General features: G+C 42.7%; 1 protein-coding gene across 9 annotated transcripts in view; it reads left to right on the top strand.

Annotated features, from left to right (window-relative positions):
• The window catches only part of LOC115145182 (ecotropic viral integration site 5 protein homolog), a 106,825-nt gene that overhangs the window by 43,455 nt on the left and 44,475 nt on the right, over positions 1–18,895 (top strand). For all 9 annotated transcript variants that reach the window (XM_029686518.2, XM_029686521.2, XM_029686520.2 and 6 more), the window contains one exon: positions 11,907–12,096. In XM_029686518.2, the coding sequence (XP_029542378.1) occupies positions 11,907–12,096 (190 nt within the window). The remainder of the gene's footprint in view (positions 1–11,906; positions 12,097–18,895) is intronic.

Genomic DNA, 18,895 nt, shown 5'->3' with positions numbered 1-18,895 from the left:
ATATGGAACCGTTCCGTATTTTATCTAAGGGGTGGCATCCATTAGTCTAAATATTCCTGTTACATTGTACAACCTTCAATGTTATGTCATAATTACGTAAAATTCTGGCAAATTAGTTCGCAAAGAGCCAGGCGGCCCAAACTGTTGCATATACCCTGACGCAAGAGAAGTGACACAATTTCACCTGGTTAATATTGCCTGCTAACCTGGATTTCTTTTAGCTAAATATGCAAGTTTAAAATATATACTTCTGTGTATTGATTTTAAGAAAGACATTGATGTTTATGGTTAGGTACACGTTGGAGCAACGATAGTCCTTTTTCGCGAATCGATTATATGCAACGCAGGACACGCTAGATAAACTAGTAATATCATCAACCATGTGTAGTTATAACTAGTGATTATGGTTGATTGTTTTTTATAAGATGAGTTTAATGCTAGCTTGCAACTTACCTTGGCTTCTTACTGCATTCGCGTAACAGACGGGCTCCTCGTGAGGCAGGTGGTTAGAGCGTTGGACTAGTTAACCGTAAGGTTGCAAGATTGAATCCCCAAGCTGACAAAGTAAAAATCTGTCGTTCTGCCCCTGAAACAAGGCAGTTAACCCACGGTTCCTAGGCCGTCATTGAAAATAAGAATGTGTTCTTAACTGACTTGCCTAGTTAAATAAAGGTGTAAAGGTGGTGTAAGGTGTAAAGGTGTTTTATAATAATCTGCAAAATCAGCATCCAAAAATACCAATTTCCAATTGTTATGAAAACTTGAAATCGGCCCTAATTAATCGGTCGACCTGAAGTAACAATGTGATTTTCCTTTTAAAATATGTATTTTCCCTTGTCATGTCCTCAGGGCTGGAGTCAAGTTCATTGTCATTCAGGTGGTTATCTATAGGAAAAACATAAGCACGGTTTCCTGTCTGATTACTAATATTGTGAAATAGATTAACATTGGCAGGTGCATAGGGAGCAACCCCATTACCCAAAAAGTTTTGGAAGTCTATAACTGTATCAAATTCCTTGGATTTTGGGTGTTGCCAAGATGCGTTGTGCCTAAGAACAGCCTTTAGCCATGGTATATTGGCCATATACCACACCCCCTCTGCCCTTATTGGTTAGGTATATTCCCTCACACCCCCGTACAGCTGTGATGACATAGGGCTCTGCATTCAGCAACAGTCTTCTCACTTTATAGGCCTCTCGTATGATACTGTACCTGGTCTGGCATCTAGGTTACTGTTTTCTAGATTAGTTGCCATTGAAAGTGAGGTTATGTTTTAATTAAAGTAAACATTTTGTTTTTTACAACCACATCTTTCTTTTTTAATGTAAATGGGATGTTGTAGAAGGGTGCAGACACTTAAATTTTTTTAAAAAAATTAAAAAATTAAACTCTGTTTATTAAGTTTTACACACACACACACATAGACAAGACAAAGCAATATAAATAATATACTCAACTAGAAAAAAATACAAATAAAAATACAAATAAAAAATAGCTTTAAAGATACCATACTTTAGACAAGTTAAACATACCAGGCAGAAGGCTACAGAGGTTAAAGGGCAATCTATAGTACAGGGACAGAGCAAACACCTCACCATTGTTCCTGTAAACAGTCAAGGGATAAGGGTGGAGAAATGCAACCACTCACAGAGAGTCATGGCCACAGACCGACCATCCACTGGACAGTTTTTTTTTTTTTACAATGCTTTAAAATAAAAAAATAAAATGATTATTCATGTAGGCGTGAACAAAGTGTAAAAATAACTGGGAAAAACAAGCTCACACTTCAGTCTCTGCCCGAGCAAGATGAACAAGGCATCTGCGGATCACAATCAATAAGCACATGGACCTTAATGCCCCCCCCCAGCATAAACACAGAGAGAGGCTCCTCCAACCCTTAAGTCACAGACTTATTTTAGTATTAATTGGAATGCCATCAGAGGATGGACTGTTTAAAGTAAGACCGGAATGGAGCCCAAGCCTCATTAAACAGTTTGGTGTTCCCACGTGAATTGAATTTGATTTTTTCTAGTTTCAGAGAGCACAACACATCCCTCACCCAATATTTATAAGATGGGGGAGCTGCCATCTTCCAGTTCTGTAGTATTAGCCGTCTAGCTAAAAGAGTTGTATAAGCAACAGTGTCACACTGGATTCTTGATAGGGGGGTACCCATGGGCAGTACTCCAAAAAGGGCTGTAAGGGGAGACGGATCTATAACAGTGTCATATATATCAGAGAAACATTTAAATATTAATTCCCAGAAACCTGACAGTTTATGACAGCCCCAAAACATATGTAAAGTGGAACCAGCCACACTGTTGCATCTGACACAGGTAGGATCAAAATCAGAGAATATTCTTCCAAGTTTGGCCCCCGACCAGTGGATACGGTGAACCACCTTGAATTGAATGAGGCTGTGTCTAGTGCTAAAAGAGGACGAGAGCACCCTGTGCAGCACAGATTCCCAGGCATCTTCCCCAAGTTTCTCCCCCAAATCCTTTTCCCATCAAGTCTTTAAAGGCACCAAAGAAGGGTTCTGTAAGTCATGAATGATTGCATATACATCTGAAATTGCACCCCTAGGAAGCTTGTTCAGCTCCAAGATGCTCTCTATTGCTGTATTCGCAGGCCTATTGGGAAATCCAGGTGTGTTAGCCCTGACAAAGTTTCTAGTCTGGAGATAGCGGAAAAAGTGGGATTGGGGGAGATTGAACTTTTCCTGCAGCTGAGAAAAAGAGGCAAATGTATCATCAAAGAATAATTGGGCTAGCGAGGAGAGGCCTAGTGAGTGCCAAATGCCAAAAGCCCCATCATTCAAAGATGGAGGAAATAAAATGTTCTGATTGATTGGGCCTGATAGAGAAAAGCCTCGGAGGCTAAAGGCTAAACGGAACTGATTCCAAATTTTAAGAGACCGCTTTACAATTGGGTTGACACACCTTTTGCCTAGGGACACTGGGAGAGACGAGCACAGCACAGAGGAAAGTGCTGCAGGTTTACACGATTCAGACTCCATCTGGACCCAGAGTGGTCTAGGGCCAGTAGGATCAGTCTGCAGCCAGTACAGAACGGCTCTGAAATTTGCAGCCCAGTAGTATGTCTGAAAATTTCGTAGAGCTAAACCCCCCAATGACCTAGGCTTATGTAAATGTTTTCTACCAATCCGTGGTACCTTGCCATCCCAAATAAAATGCATGAATGTTTGATCCAGTGAAATAAAAAAAGATTTTGGAATAAAAATGGGTAAACCTTGAAATATATATACAAATTTGGGCAACACAATCATTTTAATGACATTAATCCTTCCGATAAGAGAAAGGGGTAGCGAATTCCAAAAAGTAAAAGATTGTTTCAATCTGTCTGCTAGAGCAACAAAGTTTTCCTGAAACAAATTTGAATATTTCCTTGTCACTTTTACTCCCAAGTAAGTGAATTGATCCCGGACAATCCTAAACTGAGAACTTGTAAAAGAGCACTTTAAAGCAGCCTTGTTTACCGGAAAAAGCTCACTCTTGCCTAGATTCAGCTTGTACCCTGAGATTGATCCAAACTTTTTAAGAACAGATAGGGCACGTGGCAATGAGGTATCGGGGTTGGAGATAAACAAAAGGAGGTCGTCAGCATATAGCGAGACTTTCTGCTCCCAGCCCGCCCTGATTATGCCTTGAATGGCATCATTAGAGCGTAGTGCAATGGCGAGAGGCTCGATTGCCAAAGCAAACAATAAGGGGGAGAGTGGGCAACCCTGTCTGGATCCGCGGTGCAAGGGAAAATAGTCAGAGGACAAGTTATTAGTCCGTACCGAAGCCATGGGGGAAAAATAAAGAATCTTTATCCACACAATGAATTTGGGGCCAAAGCCAAATCTATAAAGGGCAGCTGTTAGGTAATCCCACTCAACGCGGTCAAACGCTTTTTCGGCATCAAGTGAGACCACCACCTCCGGGTCCTCCGACGCTGGGGAGTACAGTATATTCATAAGGCGCCTAATATTGAAAAATAAATGCCTATTTCTCACAAAGCCATTATGGTCAGAGTGTATTACTTGGTGCAGCAAGCCTTCCATACGGATGGCTAAAAGCTTAGCTTGGATTTTGGAGTCAATTTTGGAGTCAATCAGCAAGGGGTCTTGAGGGGATTCAGAGGTGTATAGCGCAGAGTAAAATTGTTTAAATTGATCATTGATCTCTTTATGTATAACTGTGGTGGCACCAGACGGGGTCCTTATTTGTGGGATTAAACGTGAGGCCTCAGATTTACGGATCTGATGCTCAAGGAGTTTACTGGCCTTGTCGCCTTGTTCATAGACTTTGTATCGAGCTCGCAAGAGTAACTGTTCAGCTTGCCTGGTAGAAAGCTCATAAAATTCAGATTGGCGTTGTTGGCGCTCTTTATGCAGATCAGAGGAAGGATCCGTAGCATACTTCTCATCCAGTGTGGCTATGGACTCGCTCAGGTCCCGAAGTCGCTGGGAGCGAACTCTGTTTTGGTTGGCTGTATAAGAAATCATTTGGCCACGTAGGTATGCTTTGAGAGACTCCCATATGGTAGAGCAGGACATACCTGGTGTTGAATTAGTTTCTAGGAATAAGGTGATTTCAGAAGAGTTGAAATTGACATGGGGTTGAGACGCCATTGATAACACATAGGAGGTCGCTGGGGAAACTCTAGTTCAAGCACTAATGGTGAATGGTCAGAGATAACAATACTCTCGTAAGTACACTGCCGAAGGTTAGGCAGAAGTTTTTTGTCCAAAAAGAAGTAATCAATCCGGGAGTATGTTTGATGAACATGAGAATAAAAGGAATATTGTCTTTCCTACATCTGTAGGATGTAGGAAACGCCAGGCCTCAAACATAGCATATTTCTGAAGAAAGGATTGAATAAGTAGGGCACATTTAGATGGGCCTGTATTTGTTTGTGAGGACTTGTCAAGAATTGGGGACATTTTACAGTTGAAATCCCCCCTAAAATCAACAAATGAGAATCTAAATTGGGAATAGTAGACAGAAAGGAAGAAATGAAACTTGTGTCATCCCAATTGGGAGCATAAACACTAGCCAAAACAAGAGGGGTAGAAAACCGTTCACCGGTTACTATGACGTATCGTCCCTTAGGATCAGCAATAACCTCAGAAGCTACAAAGGGAGTAGCTTTATCAACCAGAATAGCAGCACCTCTTGATTTACTATGAAAGTTTGAGTGGAACACTTGACCAACCCAGTCCTTACGCATCCTAAAATGCTCACCAGTCCTCAAGTGAGTCTCTTGTAGAAATGCAATATTTGCATTCAAACCCTTTAAGTGTGTCAACACCCTCTTACGCTTCACCGGGTTGTTAACCCCTTTGGTATTCCAAGAAATGTACTCGATCGTATTATTTCGGCCCCTCTGGGCATTCCCGTTATTCAACCCTGTCATTAGAGCATAGAATGGAAAATCAATGAGCGCCCAAAACCCCCAGAATAACTTCTCAGAGTAATAATGTACGGTGGTAAATGTTTGGGAAAAGTACAGAAAAGAAACGGATAAAAAAACTAAAAAGACAGAATGACAACATTAGAACTGAACAATTCAACCTGCCCCCCCCACCCCCTCCCCCTATCCCAGACAATACCTCCCCAAACGAGGTACAAGCCTAAATAGAACATGTTCTCTTCGCACAGTATGTCTGTGAGAGTGCGGTCTTAAACCTAAACCCACAGTCCCGCTCTTTAAAGTCGCGTTTTGTTAGTGGATCAAGCAGCAAAAAGAAAGATTTGCATGTATTTTTTCAAATAAAAAAAAAGGCGAATCCCTTGTGCAAACGGAATGACAAAAGCACCACTTGTAGATGTATATAATTGTATTCCCAGTCTTATAACAGGCATTGAGAGGGAAAATAAATCAAATGTATAAAGGCTCTCAGCCAAAAATCTAATTTGAAGTAAGGAAATCGTAGTAAGACAATCAAAAATAATAGTAATTATAATAGTAGTCTAGTTGAAGCTGAGACAGCTTACAACCAATACCAAAAAACTACGTGTGCGCAACGTTGAACGTTTGCTGGGCATAAATGACGCTCAAAACTTTTAAAATTAAAGTGAGACCCCAAAAACCATGTAGCCTCGGGAGACATTTACTGTTAACTGGGTCAATGCAAACGGATGCAGTAAACAAATAACCAAAAATATTTTGAGTCACCGAGACAATGTGTAAACAAACTAAATAGGTGAGCGAGATAAGGCACGCACACTAGACGATCAAAACATTAGATCACCTCAAATAAGCCTGAATAGTTTCACCAACTATACAAGACTAGCCTGTTATGTCTAAGCATAATTGTACCACAAGTGGGTTACTTACTATCCACAGTACGCAAGCAACCGTTGCTGAACTGTGAGCATATTCAAGACTTCTTGATGTGACGTTGAATGTGAGCCATAGCCTCATCCGGAGATTCAAATGTGTAGTCTTTACCCTCGTGAGATATCCATAAACGGGCCGGGAATCGCAGTCCATACTTCACACTTGGATGGTCCCGGAGTACTCGTTTGGCCTGTCCGAAAGCTGCGCGCTGCCTGGAAACAGTGGGGGAGTAGACCTGGTAGATGGAAAAGCTCTGTCCTTGAAAGCTCAGAGTGGTATTGCGGGCTCGTCGGAGGATCTCCATCTTCTCATGAAAAAAGTGCACTCGAAGAATTATGTCACGGGGCCTCTCCCCATCCCGGGGCTTTGGGCGCAGCGACCGGTGGGCTCGATCAATCAGGGGCTTTTCATCTAAGGCAAGAACATCCTTCAGCAGCCCCGAAACGAAATCCGTGGCGCGATGCATTTCGGCGGACTCTGGGACCGATACAAGTCTCAGATTATTGCGGCGAGAGAATCCCTCTAGACTCATGCAGCTCTCCTTCACCTTTTTCAAATCCGCAGCTAGTTGTTTAACTTCAGCCTCCAGGGATGTAGTTAAATCGGAGACATTAGTAGCGGAGGCCTCCGGTGCCGCAATCGTTGTAGTGTGTGACGCAGTTGTTGTTTTCAGTATTGTGATTGCTGGCACAGTCTCGTTCCGCAGGATGGTTAAATCTGCTTTTAAAGTATCAGAAACCTCCTGTATTCAGGCCTCAATCGTAGCAACCACCTGTGTTTTCATTTCAACTATCTCAGAGCGTAGTAGTTTGATGGCCTCGAGAATGTTCATTTCAGCGCCGCCAGGCCAAGCCACGCCCCCGGGTAAAGTGTGCGTCCCCGGTCCCTCAGACTCAGGAGAGGGCGGTGATGAGAGCGGGTCTTGTAGGCCGGGTTTTCTCAGTCATGCTTTTGGCCTTATGTTTGGTCGACATGCTGACATTCGGAAGCAAAGTAGTCTTGTTTTTTACGGAAAGGGATCACCAAATTAATATTTGAAAATAAATACGGTTCTGCTGCAGAATTCACATAAACTTTAAGAATACCACGGGAGCAAACGGAAAACACGTCAGTCGCACATGGCGTCCCCTACCATCCCCGCAGACACTTTTTTTGTTGTGATTTCACGTTTTTGAGAAATTTACCCCAAACAGCAAAGCACTTCCTCAGTATGGTGGCGCTGAAAAAAACATGAACAAAGGCTGCAAAAAGACTCAAATACATCCTTTTTAGAAACAACAAAGCTCTCACTATAGTGATGCAGGTCTTTTAGATGTTGCACACATGAAATTGTATCATTCTGAACTTTACCCGCAATTTTATTTTCCCTTTTTTGTGCGACTCGAGGGCAATAAAAAGCTATCCAGCTATTCCATTCTCCCTGTAGCCTGCTGCTACAGGTAACTGGCAAAATAATGGAAACGCAAACAAATCAAATGTATTTATATAGCCCTTCGTACATCAAAGTGCTGTACAGAAACTCAGCCTAAAACCCCAAACAGCAAGCAATGCAGGTGTTGAAGCACGTTGGCTAGGAAAAACTCCCTAGAAAGGCCAAAACCTAGGAAGAAACCTAGAGAGGAACCAGGCTATGAGGGGTGGCCAGTCCTCTTCTGGCTGTGCCGGGGAGAGATTATAACAGAACATGGCCAAGATGTTCAAATGTTCATAAATGACCAGCATGGTCAAATAACAGGTCTGGGATAGGTAGCACGTCCGGGGAACAGGTCAGAATTCCATAGCCGCAGACAGAACAGTTGAAACTGGAGCAGCAGCACGGCCAGGCGGACTGGGGACAGCAAGGAGTCATCATGCCAGGTAGTCCTGAGGCATGGTCCTAGGGCTCAGGTCCTCCGAGAGAGAGAATTAGAGAGAGCATACTTAAATTCACACAGGACACCGGATAAGACAGGAGAAGTACTCCAGATATAACAAACTGACCCTAGCCCCCCGACACAAACTACTGCAGCATAAATACTGGAGGCTGAGACAGGAGGGGTCAGGAGACACTGTGGCCCCATCCAATGATACCCCCGGACAGGGCCAAACAGGAAGGATGTAACCCCACCCACTTTGCCAAAGCACAGCCCCCACACCACTAGAGGGATATCTTCAACCACCAACTTACCATCCTGAGACAAGGCCGAGTATAGCCCACAAAGATCTCCGCCACGGCACAACTCAAGCGGGGGCGCCAACCCAGACAGGAAGATCACATCAGTGACTCAACCCACTCAAGTGACGCACCCCTCCTAGGGACGGCATAAAGGAGCACCAGTAAGCCAGTGACTCAGCCCCTGTAATAGGGTTAGAGGCAGAGAATCCCAGTGGAGAGCGGGGAACTGGCCAGGCAGAGACAGCAAGCGCGGTTCGTTGCTCCAGAGCCTTTCCGTTCACCTTCACACTCCTGGGCCAGACGACACTCAATCATATGACCCACTGAAGAGATGAGTCTTCAGTAAAGACTTAAAGGTTGAGACTGAGTTTGCGTCTCTCACATGGGTAGGCAGACCATTCCATAAAAATTGAGCTCTATAGGAGAAAGCCCTGCCTCCAGCTGTTTGCTTAGGCATTCTAGGGACAAATAGGAGTCCTGCGTCTTGTGACCGTAGCGTACGTGTAGGTATGTACGGCTGGACCAAATCAGAGAGATAGGTGGGAGCAAGCCCATGTAATGCTTTGTAGGTTAGCAGTAAAACCTTGAAATCAGCCCTTGCCTTGACAGGAAGCCAGTGTAGGGAGGCTAGCACTGGAGTAATATGATCAATTTTTGGGGTTCTAGTCAGGATTCTAGCAGCCGTATTTAGCACTAATTGAAGTTTATTTAGTGCTTTATCCGGGTAGCTGGAAAGTAGAGCAGTAGTCTAACTTAGAAGTAACAAAAGCATGAATGAATTTTTCTGCATCATTTTTGGACAGAAAGTGTCTGATTTTTGCAATGTTACGTAGATGGAAAAAAGTGTCTTAAGGCTTTGGGTCACCACGGGCTGCCAGAACAGCTTCAATGTGACTTGGCATAGATTCTACAAGTGTCTGCAACTTCCTGTGTGGATGCACCCCATGCGTTCAATATACTTTGTGTCCCTCATTTACTCAAGTGTTTCCTTTTATTTTGAGACCTGTAGAATGGACAGAGAGGTATTGCTCGAGTCGCTACAAAATGGAATATAACTTTGCTGATAATGTTTGGAATGAGACCAGTTCATGTGTACAATATCTACAGACCTGCATCACAATACATACTACACAACGAGGATGCAGAAGTGAATTGCTGTTCTGGGTATGTTTCTCAAACATGTAAAACCACGAACTGTAAAACCCTTGCTGGTGCCGTTCTAGCTGTGACAGTAACCCAGGCCTACCCTGACCCCCTCTCTCCTGACGCAAATATGGCTGTAACCCTACCCAGTCTGTGAGCTCTCCCAGTGAAGTCACCATGCACCCAAGAGGCCCATGCCCTTTTTCCGAGATCAGATTTATGGGCCTTTGTGTCGTAGGCCCAGACATAGCTTCTTCCCAACTGGCACCCTATTCCCTATGTAGTGCACTACTTTTGACCAGAGCCCTTGTGTAAGGTAGTGCACTACAGGAGAATAGGTTGCAATTTGGGACGTACCCAAGGGCTCGTCCGCAGTGCACTGTATAGGCTGATAGGCATGGTTCCCTCTCACAGGCCAGGGGCCTGTTCAGTGTTTCCGCTGCAATCATTTAACTGTGGCGCTGCGCCACGGCAAAATCATTCCCGCCACGCCAAAAAAAGATGTGACACATTTACTTTCCCTCTGCAAACAAAACGAGTAATGAATAGAAAAACCAGACAACCCCATAGTAGAATAGTTTGTCTATTTACTTAGTCGTCTTGTTGGGCGTTCTATGCGAGATAAATATTTATTTCAAGGCGCATTCAACCTGCAAGTGCCATGGGGAGGGAAACGTGCATTTTGACAAGCAGTCAATGCAATACAATTCCTAATGTAATGTGGGAAACCGCTGTTTTAATGGCCTTTTGTTAAAAAGAGCGCATTCCAGCTTTACATTCCTAATTTATTTATTTATCCATTCCTAAATATACGCAAACTGCACCGTTTTAAACCTGTACATTTTAGCAGTGGCATGGTTAAGCACGTTCTGAAATTTGATTTTTTTAAGTGGTCATGTTTTGTTCAAATTTAGGATCACATTGAAGTAATAGGTAAACAATTGTGCAAGTCCACTTTGTTTTCTGTCACCTGGGACCTTAATGCAAGTTAAAGGTTCATTTTAAATATCAGCCTGACTGAAAAATGTGTTTGGAGTGGACTGTAAAAATGCAATGTCAACCTTTGTCCTATAGTGATTATGTACCCATAAAAAATGGTGATATATGACGCTATGGCCCCAAATCAGCTTAACTCACAGTTGGGCTATAGCCTGGGCAGAGGCTAAGTGCAGGCAGTGGCAAATCTTTTCAAATATTCCTTTCTGGTGGAAGAGCAGAACAGGTTTGTGTCTGTCTGTCTGCGACGCTTACATGTTGGAGCAGTGACTGTCGGATGAGGAATGCGCTGTCTTACTGCAGTGAGCTAGTTTATAGGTCCACATCATGGGCTGGATAGAAGCAGTCCACCATCTTCTACCAACTGGATAATTGCTTTATTTAGCTAGCAAATAGATCCAAGTTGGCCAGAATTAAAATATAAAGATCAGCTGGCTGCTGGCTACTCACTACTGCGTTGGCTTGTGCTTGAGAGACCTGTGTACATTTTCTGTAATGCCTGCTACAAGAAGTGAGTCATTATTGATGAATCGCGATGTCACCATGGGCGATAGACTATGCTGTCGTAATATCGCCCGACCCTAGTATTGACCCTGATGAAGTGATCATGGTGGTTGTTCAAGGCTTTACTATCTATGTTCATTGCATTTTTGGTCGAGGAAACAAGCAGAAGTGCAGTGACGGGATGTGTTGTCCTGTCCACCTTTTTGAAGAGATGCACTATAAGCCTTACTGTCTGTAACCCCATCGATCCTACATCCAGGGCTCAGAACTGTGGCGGCAGCAGGCTTTGCTCCTATCATCGCTGGGGCTGCTGTTAGGCTTCTCCTTGGCTGTGGCTCTGCTGTCATAAAGCTGTACTACACCTCACTGCAATTTCTACCTTCTTAAATGAGCTCATCTGTTTTTAGCGCTGCTCTAGAAGTGCCAGCATGATTTGGATAAATGTTCCGCAACAATTATTGGGTTACTTGCGTCAAGCGTTTACTCAATGTCCAGTAAACCCACTCTGCTTTCACTGCCCATATCAAATTATTGGCACTAATGAAAGGTTTCAGATTGACAGGGACATTGGCAGTTACGCTACATTGTTACCTGTGTCTATAATTTTGTATTTGAGCTGCGTTCACTTCCGAACATTGAATGAGGGAACATTTAATTCTGTCCGAGTCTAATGTCTCTCATTGCAGATCTTGTAGGCCTAAGTTGAACGGTCAAAAGAGGAAAGAAATGCTTAAGCCTGTTGCGCTTGTCTCTTTAGGTTGCTGGAGACGGACAGTAAGTCCCTCCGCTCTGTGAACGGATCCAGACGTAACAGCGTCTCCAGCCTCGTGTCCAGCTCCTCGGCTTCCTCCAACCTGTCTCACCTGGAGGAGGACTCTTGGATCCTCTGGGGACGCATAGTCAATGAGTGGGAGGAGGTCCGAAAGAAGAAGGAGAAGCAGCTCAAGGTGAGACACTACTAGGCTATAGGTTCCTCTGGAAGAGTTACAGGAAACTCTTTCGACCTGGGGAAGCTGATCCCAAGTGGCTCCCTCCGCCTTTCCCTTGGGCTTAACCCTGGCCTTCTGTAAGGTGGAGGTAATATGGTGGATGTTCCCCATGACACAGGTGACCAACGGTTGTCTATGAGCCAATGTATGCTTCGGACTAACTGCTAACCTTGTGCATTAGTCGTACCATAATGAGATCCTGTTACTGTAATGGCAAGCTAGCAACAAGTAACTAACAAGTATTTGTAATCAATGAAGTTAGTCGACTTAGCCCGCACTGTACAACAGCTTCTATGTTTCATGTTGTAGATACTTTATTGTTCAGGTCTAATTCCAAAGGCCAGGTACGTCCCTCAGTGACCCCTACTGTGGCTGTTTTGTCATTGAACTTACGGTGTCAGTTCTGGTCTAGTTTTTTTGTTCTCAGTGCCCCGTGCAAACTGATCGTGTGTTGTGCCCCTTTGCACTGAAACCATATCTATTCTACTATAGTTGCTACAGCAGTGGTTTCCACTAGCGCTGGCTGTCGGCACTTTTTCCACTTAAATTAACTAGGCTACTTTTCAATTCACTAGTCAGAAAAAAGTCTGCTGAGCCCTCCATCTTCTAGCAATCTATTGATAGGACGGGCGCCTGTCAGTCACAAAGTGAGCGATGACAGGGAACCACTGCTGACCCTGTCTTTGGTGTGTGTTTGTGTGTGTGTGTGTGTGTGTGTTGTGATTGCAGTCAAATTTCTACATGAAGGGAGAAGACCGCATGAAATTGAAGACCACACCTAAATTACATTCCATTTGTATTTGAGCAATATGATTGGCCATGCATTCAAGCACCACCATGCTCCCGCGAATCACTTCTCGAGCAGTACATAAGTTGATGCCTTTACACAGCACATGGGAGCTGTCCAGAGCAAAAAGAAGTGGCCATCAATCTACTCGCTGAGCTTATTTATTTGGGGAAAAGAGATTTACAAAAGTAAACCTTGAATAGTGAACATACAAGCACATACAGTTGAAGTTGGAGGTTTACATATATCTTAGCCAAATACATTTAAACTCAGTTTTTCACAATTCCTGACATTTAATCCTAGTTAAAATTCCCTGTTTTAGGTCAGTTAGGATCACTACTTTATTTTAAGAATGTGAAATGTCAGATACTATTGTAGTAGCGAGAATGATTCATTTCAGCGTTATATTTCTTTCATCACATTCCCAGTGGGTCAGAAGTTTACATACACTCAATTAGTATTTGGTAGCATTGCCTTTATATTGTTTAACTTGGGTCAAACGTTTCGAGTAGCCTTCCACAAGTTTCCCACAATAAGTTGGGTGAATTTTGGCCCATCCCTCCTGGCAGAGCTGGTGTAACTGAGTCAGGTTTGTAGGCCTCCTTGCTCGCGCACACTTTTTCAGCTCTGCCCACAAATTTTCTGTATGATTGAGGTCAGGGCTTTGTGATTGCCACTCCCATACCTTGACTTTGTTGTCCTTAAGCCATTTTGCCACAACATTGGAAGTATGCTTGGGGGTCGTTGTCCATTTGGAAGATCCATTTGCGACCAAGCTCAAGACTGATGTCTTGAGATGTTGCTTCAACGTATCCAAATAATTTTCTTTCTTCATGATGCCATCTATTTTGTGAAGTGCACCAGTCCCTCCTGCAGCAAAGCACCCCCACAACATGATGCTGCCACCCCCGTGCTTCACGGTTGGGATGGTGGTCTTCGACTTGCAAGCCTCCCCCTTTTTCCTCCAAACATAACGATGGTCATTATTTTTTTTTATTATTATTTTTTTTTCACCTTTATTTAACCAGGTAGGCTAGTTGAGAACAAGTTCTCATTTGCAACTGCGACCTGGCCAAGATAAAGCATAGCAGTGTGAACAGACAATTATGGCCAAACAGTTATATTATTGTTTCATCAGACCAGAGGAAATTTCTCCAAAAGTAGGATCGTTGTCCCCATGTGCAGTTGCAAACCATAGTCTGGCTTTTTTTATGGCGGTTTTGGAGCAGTGGCTTCTTCCTTGCTGAGCGGCCTTTCAGGTTATGTCGATATAGGACTCGTTTTACTGTGGATATAGATACTTTTGTACCTGTTTCCTCCAGCATCTTCACAGGGTCCTTTGCTGTTGTTCTGGGATTGATTTGCACTTTTCGCACCAAAGTACGTTCATCTCTAGGAGACAGAACGCGTCTCCTTCCTGAGCGGTATGACTGCTGCGTGGTCTCATGGTGTTTATGCTTGCGTACTATTGTTTATACAGATGAACGTGGTACCTTCAGGTGTTTGGAAATTGCTCCCAAGGATGAACCAAACTTGTGAAGGTCTACAATTTTGCTGATTTCCTTTTATTTTCCCATGATGTCAAGAAAAGAGGCACTGAGTTTGAAGGTAGGCCTTGAAATGCATCCACAGGTACACCTGCATTTGACTGAAATTATGTCAATTAGCCTATCAGAAGCTTCTAAAGCCATGACATCATTTTCTGGAATTTTCCAAACTGTTTAAAGGCACAGTCAACTTAGCGTATGTAAACTTCTGACCCACTGGAATTGTGATACAATCTGTCTGTAAGCAATTGCTTGAGAAATGACTTGTGTCATGCACTTGCCAAAGGTCCTAACCGACTTGCCAAACTATTGTTTGTTAACAAGAAATGTGTGGAGTGGTTGAAAAAAGAGCTTTAATGACTCCAACCTAAGTGTATGTAAACTTCCGACTTCAACTGTACAAGCTGCCTACTATTGATAGTTTACATAAGAAAGCTACAAAAATACCTAGCATTAGTCTTGGCTAGCCTACTGTATCTCTTTTGGAGTGTTTTTCTTAAAGGGGCTTCTCAAAACTTACTTTAAAAACAAAAATGAATGCAACTAAAGCAATACAATTCTAAAGAATAGAGTAATGGCTTGCATTGCTAAATTATATTACACAGCTTTTTAATACGTATCATAATAACCAAATATAGCCTATTAACAGCTGAATATAGAGAGAAAGCATGCCAACTTACAGGTCTCGCATGACCCCAATGCATTTAAGAACTACACCATGTTCGGCCCAGTAGATTTTTGGCCAACTGGCCTGACTGAGACCGTGAAGGGGAAAAAAGTTAATTTGATCAGTGTCATTTCCTGATAGTTGCTGGTTGAAAATACAATCTTGCATGAGAATGTACCAGAGGCCACTAAAATAAAGCTTGTTCGGCAAAATAAATCTTAACATTCCGCCCCCAGCCTGGGGGAGCCTGGCTACTTGTGCTGCAGTGATGGTTGTCCTTCTGGAAGGTTCTCCCATCTCCACAGAGGAACTCTGGAGCTCTGGCAGAGTGACCACCTCCCTGACAGTTTGGCCTGGCGGCCAGCTCTAGGAAGAGTCTTGGTGGTTCCAAACTTCTTCCATTTAAGAATGATGGAGGCCACTGTGTTCTTGGGGACCTTCAATGCTGCAGACATTTTTGTACCCTTCCCCAGATCTGTGCCTCGACACAATCCTGTCCCAAAGCTCTAAGGACAATTCCTTCGACCTCATGGCTTGGTTTTTGCTTTGTGGGACCTTATAGACAGGTGTGTGCCTTTCCAAATCATGTCCAATCATTTGAATTGACCACAGGTGGACTCCAAGTTGTAGAAACATCTCAAGGATGAACAATGGAAGCAGGATGCACCTGAGCTCAAATACGAATCTCATACTTATGTAAATAAGGTATTTCTGTTTTTAAATTTTAATTAAAAAAAAAAAAAACATTTCGAAACCTGTTTTCGCTTGTTATTATGGGCTATTGTGTGTAGATTGAGGAAAAATATATATTTATTCAATTTTAGATTAAGGCTGTAACGTAGAAAAATCTGAAAAGAGGGAAGAGGTATGAATACTTTCTGAATGCACTGTATCTGCCATATGGGACTAGTGTAGAAGTGGTAGAGAATCCTCATCAGTCATAACTGGGCCGTACCAACATGACTTTGGTATTTCACAATTTCCAGAGAAGAGGCCTAAGCTACAACACCTCCATGTGACCAGAGGTGTTGTATAAGACGTCGTCTAACTCATTTTAATCATCACATAGGGGCGGCAGGTAGCCTCGTAGTTAGAGCGTTGGACTAGTAACCAAAAGGTTGCAAGATCGAATCCCCAAGCTGACAAGGTAAAAATCTGTCGTTCTGCCCCTGAACTAGGCAGTTAACCCACTGTTCCTAGGCCGTCATTGAAAATAAGAATTTGTTCTTAACTGACTTGCCTAGTTAAATAAAGGTTTTTAAAAAAGTGATTCAACAAAGAGATTGAGTGTGAGCATACTACTTTTCTGTTGTATCAACAAAACTGATATTCTCAATTTGTGACCTCTTTTCTGTCCCATCTTGCAAAATTTGAAATTGTGTTTTACATTGGATAAAAGTACAAAATGGCATCGTTTACTGCAGTTGAGGAACAATGGGAAAGTAATTCTGGTTTGAAAGTTGATAAACTTGTAACCCCACTTTTGAGAGAATTTCATGTGAATGTGTTGATACACCTACTGCAGAACTCATCTTTGTCTACACCCATTCAGCATTGTTCACACCCTCTTAATCCTTAGCCCCACCCATCTCTTTAAGGATTCACATGCGAGGCCATGCGCTAAACGGAGCAATTAAGGTAGTGTAGTTCACGAAATACAATAGATGGCCGTAATCACACCCAGACACACCTGATTAACTTGATGGGTCATGTAATCATCTGGTGAAGTGGAGTCTTGTTTAGTTGTTTTGTTTAGACGTAGCTAGCTAGCTAAACAATTAACCATAATCCCAACCCATACAGTACTAGAAATACAAACCGATTGTCATAGCTAGCCACTGTGCATGAAATGCTGTAGTATGAATCTACTGATGGCTAAAGCTAACCAACCAGGTATAATAGTAACTAGCTAGCTAGCATTAGGCTATAACCAGCAATGGAAATTGATTTTTGAGAGTGAAATAATATTACCACAGATAACACACGTAACGTTAGCAAGCTAGCTAAACAGTACGCTTTAACCTGCTGCAATGAAAATACTTTCTGCTAAATTCAGGGCAGCAGTGTTAAGACCAGTAGCAACACTTTTGCAGTTCTCCATTGCTACTATATTTTTCAAAAAGCTTTGGTAGCAAGGATTATCTACACATACAGAGCAGCTCATGTTATAGACTGAAGCGTGGCTTCATTCCGAACGGACCTACGTGGCAGATCAATCTGAACTCATGTCTCTGCATGTCCAGCCCATCCATTATCTCAGCCAATCATGGCTAGCGGGAAGGTTCGTGGCTTTTTCTGTGGCTAAGCCAACTAGGCTCGTAAATTTAACAATTTATATTCGTATTTTCAGATGGCATACAAGTTTGTTATTAAGACACATGAAAGTTAACATGTTCCAGAAAGCATTTCTGCAAATTTAAAAAAAAATGTTTAAATCAAATGCCTCTCCTGGGAAGCACTTGCGACATGTACCTAGCTTCCTGAAATGGGTCTCATTTAACCTAGTAGCGATGAATTCAATGCATCTTATTACCTCTAATCCTGTTTTCCAAGAGTGTTCCAGACGATGACACAAATGGTACACTATGCCCTACATAGTGCACTACTTTTGACCAGACCTCTATGGGCTGTGGTCAAGAAGAGTGCACTCGGTGGGGAGTAGGGTGCCATTTGGGACACACTGCTGAGTGAACATCAACCGGAGTCAGAGGAGCTTGCACCGTAATGTAGTGACAGGTTGAGTAATGGGTAGAGGTAGTTTTCCAGACGTATTAACAGCTGTATGCATTATTCATGAGTTTCCTCTTGCATCTGTGTGTGAGAGTAATCCAGTGGAGGGTTGGTGGGTGTGTGTCAGGGTTCCGTTAGGAAAATGTGGCGCCTTTTAATTTACCGGACATTTGAGAAATTTACTGGCCCCATATGCAACCTGATTAGGGCATCCACTCACGGTGCTCAGAATGACAGAAATCACATTTAGAATATGGTAATTCATTTCAACACAACATTCAAGTCGAGGATGCAACGATGTGCAGTCTTTCTTACCGAATTCTGAAGTGCACTTTGAAGCTGTTAGAATAACTGTCCACATTTCATTTTTCTCGGTCAATCTACTATCCCCCATAGTAGAAACATTTACATCTATTGGTCAGCTTGTTGAGAAATTGTCTATTCCAAACAGACTACGGGACAGTTGTGGGAGGATTGATCCCAAATTCACAAGGGGAGATCTAATATGCAACAACTAGCATGGGTTACTAATATGACTAAGATTGTGCCTTTGGCTACTAGACAATGAAAGAGTTTATATAAAATAATTGGCTCCACAGATACGGTCTAGATTTTGGCTAGGCTGCTTTAAAGCAAGATAAGACATGCCTCATAATATGTAGTAAAACGTTCAGGTTTCAAACCATTAAGTGTATGTTTTCAAAATGCATACTGCCTCCAGCTCATTGCAAAGTGGAGTGTGATGCGCTGATGAAGCCTGCATTCCGTTGCCTATGCATTTGCTGTTTGATATGCTGTAGTAACAGCTCTCGCGGTGTTTGACAGATTTTCCACTCAAAGCATCTGTATGCTGTAAGCATTTGATAAATAAAGGTAAAAAAATAAAATTAAAATAAAAGATAATTATGATACATAACGAATATACTGTAGACTACACGTGCACCAATTTAATTACACAAATAGACCGATAAGCATGACCAGTCAAATGTATTTACATCAATGAATAGGCTAAAAAGCATTATTTCG

The sequence above is a fragment of the Oncorhynchus nerka genome, linkage group LG17 (assembly GCF_034236695.1).
Source record: "Oncorhynchus nerka isolate Pitt River linkage group LG17, Oner_Uvic_2.0, whole genome shotgun sequence".
In the NCBI taxonomy this organism is placed as follows: Eukaryota; Metazoa; Chordata; class Actinopteri; order Salmoniformes; family Salmonidae; genus Oncorhynchus; species Oncorhynchus nerka.
Note: the sequence above shows the minus strand (reverse complement) of the source record. Positions and strands in the feature narration are given on the sequence as shown.